Raw genomic sequence first — 7,291 nt, 5'->3', positions numbered from 1 at the left:
TGAAATCAAATGAAATAAAATCCTTAAGGCACTTGGGATGTTTTTAACATTTCAGACTAACTGCTGCGGGTGAGAGTGTGTCATAGATATGTGTCGTAATAATCTCATATGAACAGGTAAAGCATTTCCTGTCGTAGTCCGAGGGCCTTTACGGACCTCACCCCACTGATCTCCAAAGTATTTGAACAAACTGCATAAGATCCTGTAGCTGCCACGTACTGTTATGGTTTATGCTGGAGAGGCCACTGATACACCTCAAGGGAGAGGGTGTGTAAAGTGACGCCAAAGACGATAAATGCTTCTGACTTTGGTGTGTGTGAGTGGTGTCTAAGTGTGGAGGGGGGCAATCCTCTAAGGCTTAATTCCTCTGGGCTATTTTCCGTGGAGAGGCCACCTCTATGAGAGCCACCTCTTACAGACGCCGATAGGACGACTTTCAATGTCTTCGCCGCTATAGTATTCAGCTCACAAACCTACACGAGTAAGGAGAAAACCCATGCTTCCAGCGCTACAAACTAGTTTGCCCTTTTCTACAGAATTCATAGGTGGCCATACTCCTTAATATGGTGAGGTAAGGTATTTTACATACATTGTTTTGCTTTATTTACATTTCAATAACAGAAAAGCAAGGTTCATGAGTAATTAGAACAGTCCTATTTGTTTTTGTTTTTTTGGAATATACAAAAGCTACACTCTGGTGAAATGTGAATTGAAGGCACATAGGGTCTGCCAATCCACTCTCTTGCCTCTGGTTAACCACCTCCTACTCCTTGTTGACAGTCAGACGGAAACCAATCAGAATTGCCGTGCTAGACAAGGACCAGGAAGTCTCACGCAGAGAAGAGTGGACATGCTAAGCTTCAACAACTTACTCTATAATACAATCTCCATTCTGGTATAGAAACATACAAACACACATTTGAAGGAAAGAAGGGAAAAAGAAAAAGAAATAACAACAACATCATCAACAACAACAACAAAACAACAAACAAAGGAGCAAGAGGGTGATTGGTTACTATAAGCCAATCATCTCAGTGCTACGACCACCTGCTGTCTTTCCCATAAGAGGCCATCTGCATGTTTTACTAAGTTCATTTCATTTTGGAACTCTCCTCTCTACCAATTCCTCTACTCTCCTGCGCTAGACACCGGGGGGTATTCCAAGTGTGTAGTTTAGTGACAAACTTGGGTAAATTACAACTCAAAGTAAGTAGTAAACCTCCTAATGGAAGAGCTGTATGGCTTCATCCTCCTAACAAAACAATGCCATAGGCCTCTTGTTGTAGAAGGTTTACCATTTACTCTGAGTTAACTTACCTGGGTCACTAAACCACATACTTGGAATACTCCCCAAGTCTGTTCAGGGATGCAGAGATCACACTGACAGCCTGGTGGGGGCAAAAGTGTGTGTGTGTGTGTGGGGGGGGGGTCCAACAGAATCACAAGTTTAAAACAGAGAGAGAGAATAAGAGAGATAAACAGAGAGAGGGACAGAGAGAGAGAGAGAAGGCAGTTAGAAGAAGAAGCCTGAGACAGAGGAAGAGAAAAATGGCTCATTGACGTATCTGATATTTTTGATTAAATGCTTATAAAAAATATAAAAGAAACATTCATAAAGCGAAACAAAACAGCACAAAGCAAAGTGAATAAATGTTATCCATTAACAATCTGATTAACATACCTTGTTACAATTGTGATATATTATAACATAATGCAGTTTGGCTAGCAGTTTGGGGGGGGGCAGTGAGAGAGGCCTGGGGGAGTAGGGGATGCTGGGGCAGTATCGGCGCTGAGCGGCCCCTTGCCCCTGATGCCCTACTGTTCTGCTGGGGGTTGTTACCAAGGAGCCCCCAGCCACAGATGGCCAAGGCTCCAAAGCCTGGGGATGGCTGTACTGTGTTCCCAGGGCAGTGGGGTTGGAACCCTGGAGGTTGCCCCCATTTCTGTGGCAGAGCCTGGGTGGGGGGGCTACCAGTGGGCACTGACTGTGCCAGAGAGATGTATGGCAGCTATGGCTATGGCATGGAAACTTCAACTCACTCTCACACCAGATTCGGATGACTTCCTGACCCCCCTTTGAACTTTGCCACCACCCAGGTTCTCCACAACTCTACATGCGTCTGGGCCCAGAGATGACCTGCGGTACATCTCTGGTGTGTGTGTGTGTGTGTGTGTGTGTGTGTGTGTGTGTGTGTGTGTGTGTGTGTGTGTGTTTGTTTGTGTGTGTCTCCCTCTGCCTTCTGCATGCTTACTTCATTAAAGAGATCACAGGTAGCAAACCTACCACACACACACACACACACACACACACACACACACACTTATTTCCTGTGGCTGTAAAACGCACACACACACACGGCATACTAAAATCAAGAGTGACAAAGAAAAAAAAAAAAAAAAATTGGATAGAACGCAAAACAAAACAAAATAAATATTTTCTTTTGCACCTTCCTGGTGTCTTTTCTTTTCCACCGAAGAGCAGCCCCCGGGTTCTCCAGTGACAGTCCTGCTGCTGCTTCCATTTCAAATCCATTTGCATTTTTAAACAAACAAAAACAAACAAACAAACAAACAAGCAAAATCAAAGTGTCTGACTGACGTCATGCAAGGTCCTCATTTGTACATTTTGAGCTGCGGCTGATGCGAGGGAAAAAAACAAAAACAAAAAAAGGAGTCGCTGTCACATCTCCACAGGAAGGCACGTAGAGAGAATCTCAGAAGGCATTTGTGAACCTGTTGTCATTTGTTTTTTTTCTTTTAGTCAGTCTGGACTCAGTTTTCTTTAGAGAAGAGTGCTGCTTCGTCAGGTCTCACAGCGTTCGTTTTCATGACAGACCAAAAGGCAAATGGGTGTCTGTCTGTCTGTGCATTCTAGAAATCACAGCAGGTGGCCTGACTGTTCTCTGTGAAGTATGTGGTTTCATTGACCATGTTAGGGAACTGGAAGGAACCATTGTCCTGTATCAGAGGGTTGGTGATCTGCAAAAGAAAACAAGACACAAAACATCAACATCACACAAGACATACAGTTTCTGAAACATCCCCATTTGAATTTACATTCCCAGTATCTGGGTATGTAATTATGCTATGAAATGCATTGCACAGTGATGAATTGTAACAAGCTTTCTTCTGTGTGTGTGGTGGTTTTCATAGCTGATGTGCAGGTTGACGGCTTAAAGGCCCATTTTTGATGAGCACCCCGTGCTTTTATTGCACATTTTATTGTACATTTTATTATTTACAAACATTTTTGACCCAGGGAAGTGCTCCCCTTTCTTTCACTTGACCTTGCTTTTAGTGATCCAGCCGGTACCTGCGAGACAAATGGAGTCCGCTTACCGGTGTCTGGCCGTTGCAGTTGAGGAACGGCCGTGGCGGTGCCATCAGGGTCTCCAGGGGGTTGAGAGTGTCCTGTGGGGTGATGTGGTTGAGGGCGGGCACAGCGACGTTGGTGGTGGCAGTGCCCAGGGCGTCGGTGGTGCTCTGCGGGTAGAAACAGGTGGCCTGCTGCTGGGGCAGGCTGTGGTTGAGCAGGGCCTTCATGTTGTGGCCTGCCAGCGAGACGTCCGGCCGACGGTGGTTGTAGCCGACGCCGTTCGCCAGGGCAGATGGGGCGGACGCAGCAAGGTTGGTCTGGGCAAGGGCAGCGGCTGGGGGCGAGCTGTCGAACATGCAGCTGTTTTTAGGTAGGTGAGGGACGCCCATTGACCCCGGCTGAGGGGTGGCGGCGGGGTTCGGGGCTCGGAAGGCCGCCCCGAAGGTCGGAGTGTTCTGGGGGAGAAGCTGCGAGATGGCGTCTCTTTGGAAATTTGCCGTCTGACCGTAGCAGTTAGACAAGTGCTGGTGTCCATTGGACAGGGGGTTGGGAAGCTGCTGCTGCTGGCTCTGCAGCTGCTGGCTCTGCTGCAGGTGGTTCTGCTGCTGTTGCTGCTGGAGAGGCCACGGGTTCTGGCCGGGCTGGGTGTGCAGAGCGAAGCGTCCCTGCAGACAGGCGGCAGGCGAGTTGGTCAGCGACATGTCCATCTGGTTTGGAATCCTCTGGGCGCGCCCTCCCAGCATGCCGTCTGCCATGGCGGAGCTGGGCAGGGACGAGACCCAAGAGCCATCCTGGCCATTTGGTGGGTTGAGAGGCTTCTGAAAGGCCATTGGCTGGGACGGCAGGGTTGCAGCTGTGGGCATGGTGTTGTGGTTTGGCATGGCGGGCACCATCATCGCATTGGGGTGCACCTGGCCAAGCATCTCTTGCTGGTCAGTCAGAATCCGCCGCTGGGGCACAGACGCCCTGCTGTTCTGCTGGGGGCCATTGCCCAGGCGACCTTGCTGTAGCTGACCCTGGCCCTGGCAATGGTTGTACTGTCCGGCCAGAGCGGCGGGGTTGAACCCTTGGAGGTCAGCTCCGTTCCCCAGGACCCTCTGCTGTAGAGCCTGGTTAGAGAGGCTACCAGTGGGCACTGACTGTGCCAGCGTCATCTCAGGGCCAATGTGTGTGAGCTTCATGGTGCCCCGCAGTGCCCCTCCTATGGGCGTGTTGTTCTGGAGGCCCATGCCCAGGAGGTTGCCCTGCGGCTGGGCATCATTGAATGTCGGCGGTGGCTGTGGTGGTGGAGCCCCCGGCAGGTCGAAGACCTGTCCTGCAGCCGCCATGATGGAGGTCTGCAGCTCCAGCACTGGCAGGCAGTCGGGGTGTACGTCCCCGAAGCCGCCCTGGCCCGAGGCGGGCATCTGCAGGCCGTTCTCCTCAAACAGGCCCTCCACGTACGAGAAGATGTCGTTGGTGAGGATGTCGTTGAGCTGGACGGCGCTCTCGCTGGTGGTCATGTTCATGCGCAGCAGCGTGCTCTCCCACTCCTTCAGCTCAAGATCGCCCACGTCTATGTCCAGCTGCAGCTCCGGGCACATGCTGGCGTCCGCGATGATCTGCTGCAGGGTCTCCACCATGTCCTTCACACTTGTCTCCGACTTGACCGATCCCACGGTCGGTGTGGTGGCAGCGGTGGCCTGTGAGTGCTGCCAGGGGTCCCCGCCAGGCATGGTCATCAGCGCGTGGCTGTCCAGGAAGACCTGGTCCATGGGCAAATCCATGGACACCTCCATGGGCATCGGAGGGAACTGGACATTGGCGTCGCTGCTGCCGTTGTCATTGGTGCTGCCCGGGCCATACAACATCTGGTCCTGCTTGAGCATGGAGCCCAGCAGGGAGTTGGGGTCGACGTTAATCTGCTCGGCGGACTTGGGCAGCTTCAGCGGCTCTTTGGTGGGCTGACTGGGGATGGAGGCCACGGAGACGGCGTCTTCGTACAGGAGGGCCTCCCCCGTCGCAAAGTTGAAAGGAAGCTGGATCTTCCTCTGGCGCAGATGCTCTTCACCCTCCTCATTTCTGTTCAGAGAGACAGAGAGAGAGAGAGAGAGAGGAGGGAAAGAGAGAGAGACAGAGAGAGAGAAAGAGAGAGAGAGAGAGAGAGAGAGAGAGAGAGAGAGAGAGAGAGAGAGAGAGAGAGAGAGAGAGAGAGAGAGAGAAATGATTACTACAAGTAGTCATTAGTCACAGGGTTAGACTAAGGAAGCAAAACCCAGCCAGAAATAGATGATCCTTGAGGCTGAATTTGAAGTGAGTAAGAGGTGTATCATATTGGTCTTGTCAGATGTCTTGTTGATAGTAAACAGCCCAGCTGTGTGGAGACTCACGTCAGGGCCCTCTGGCGAGCCACAATGAATTCCGGTCTTCCTTGCTTGTAGATGAGTCTGGCGTTGGCCTGGACCCACAACCAGGAGCCCCCTTTGGTCAGGAGCCGGAACACTGTTAAGCCACTCTCCCCCGTCTTCATCACTGCAGGGCAGAAGACATGGTCAAACACCTCATTTCTCACCTGGGGCCAGCAGTTGGGCACATCTACTAGGGTTAGGGTTAGGCTACTAGGGTTACGTTTACAGTTAGGGTTAGGCTACTAGGGTTAGGTTTAGGGTTAGGGTTAGGCTACACCTGGTTGGAAGGATCCGATATGAGTGATTTCACACCTCTAAGCACTTGTGTGCCACCTAACTGATTTGCAGAGGACGTGTATCTGATTGTTGAGAGTCTGACCTGCCAGTGCTTTGGGTTGCACTCTGTGCATGTTAAATGCGCTTTAAAAATAAAACTGACTTGACTTGACTTGACCTTTGAACTTTGACCTGTGAGGGACATTCTGCGAGAGACGTGGCGGGTACTTACTCCTCAGGTGGTTGTCTGCACAGTACATCATGTCGGCGGCGTGGATAAACTGGTAGCCCGAGCCACGCATGCAGAGTTCCAACTCCGTGTAGCCCAAGACAACCTTTCCCCTGCACACACACACACACACACACACACACACACACACACACACACACAACAACAACAACAACAACAACCAGTGTCAGAGGGCAACACACAGGATTCTCTTTCTTTCTGCCTCTTTCTTTCTTTCTTCAATAACATATTTACTGAACTGACCTGGTGTCCACCCCTGGTCTACATATCTACTGAGCTGTTCAGGTGTTTACTGTTTACCCACATGTCTACTGTTTACATGTTTACGGAGACGATCAGATGTTCCTCAGATGTGACCATTTTGCCTAGGAATTTACTGTCAAAGATGGGGAAACCCGGCTGCAGAAAGTAAAAGTCCTACCACATATTTGTTCCAACCTTTCAGTAAAAACCATCTGATTCTTACTAGCTCAACTCTTCAGCCAGGTAGATTAGCTAATAAGTGAAATCACCTGTTTTAGGTGCACAGGTAAACCAATACATGGTAGGACTTTTACTTCCTCAAGCCAGATTTCCCACCTGTGTTTACTGTTTACATGTTTACGGAGTCCTTCAGATGTGACTTTTTTACCTAGGTGTTTACTGTTTACATGTTTATTGCTCAGACCTGGTGTCGACACCCATGGGCGTGAAGTCCAGCTTGTGCTTGGTCTGGAAGATGAGCGTCTTGCTACGGATCTCCAGGATGGACGGTGGCTGCAGGGGCGTTGCTATGACAAAGAGCGCCAGCTGTGGGTGGGACATGGTGCCGTCCTCCGCCATCTTGTTCTGCCCATGCAGGTACTTCAGATGACCTTGGAAGTTCAGAGCCTGGGGGAGGGGGGAAGGTGTGGTCAGACCAAGGCTCCTACAATGAAGGGTCCTCATTTAAAGGTAGGGTCAGACCAAGGCTCCTACAATGAAGGGTCCTCATTTGAAGGTAGGGTCAGACCAAGGCTCCTACAATTAAGGGTCCTCATTTAAAGGTAGGGTCAGACCAAGGCTCCTACAACTAAGGGTCCT

General features: G+C 50.4%; 1 protein-coding gene across 1 annotated transcript in view; it reads right to left on the bottom strand.

Moving 5' to 3' along the window:
* Nucleotides 1-577: 577 nt before the first annotated feature.
* ahr2 (aryl hydrocarbon receptor 2) overlaps nt 578-7,291 on the bottom strand; it is a 97,862-nt gene continuing 91,148 nt past the window's right edge. Inside the window, exons 7-11 of the mRNA XM_048235441.1 lie at nt 6,897-7,099; nt 6,212-6,321; nt 5,686-5,827; nt 3,340-5,377; nt 578-2,979 (exon numbers count right to left, since the gene is read on the bottom strand). Of these exons, the coding sequence (XP_048091398.1) occupies nt 2,872-2,979; nt 3,340-5,377; nt 5,686-5,827; nt 6,212-6,321; nt 6,897-7,099 (2,601 nt within the window). The 3' untranslated portion in view covers nt 578-2,871. The remainder of the gene's footprint in view (nt 2,980-3,339; nt 5,378-5,685; nt 5,828-6,211; nt 6,322-6,896; nt 7,100-7,291) is intronic.

Source organism: Alosa alosa, chromosome 23 (genome assembly GCF_017589495.1).
Source record: "Alosa alosa isolate M-15738 ecotype Scorff River chromosome 23, AALO_Geno_1.1, whole genome shotgun sequence".
Taxonomy (NCBI): domain Eukaryota; kingdom Metazoa; phylum Chordata; class Actinopteri; order Clupeiformes; family Clupeidae; genus Alosa; species Alosa alosa.
This window is presented reverse-complemented; position numbering and strand designations above follow the sequence as displayed.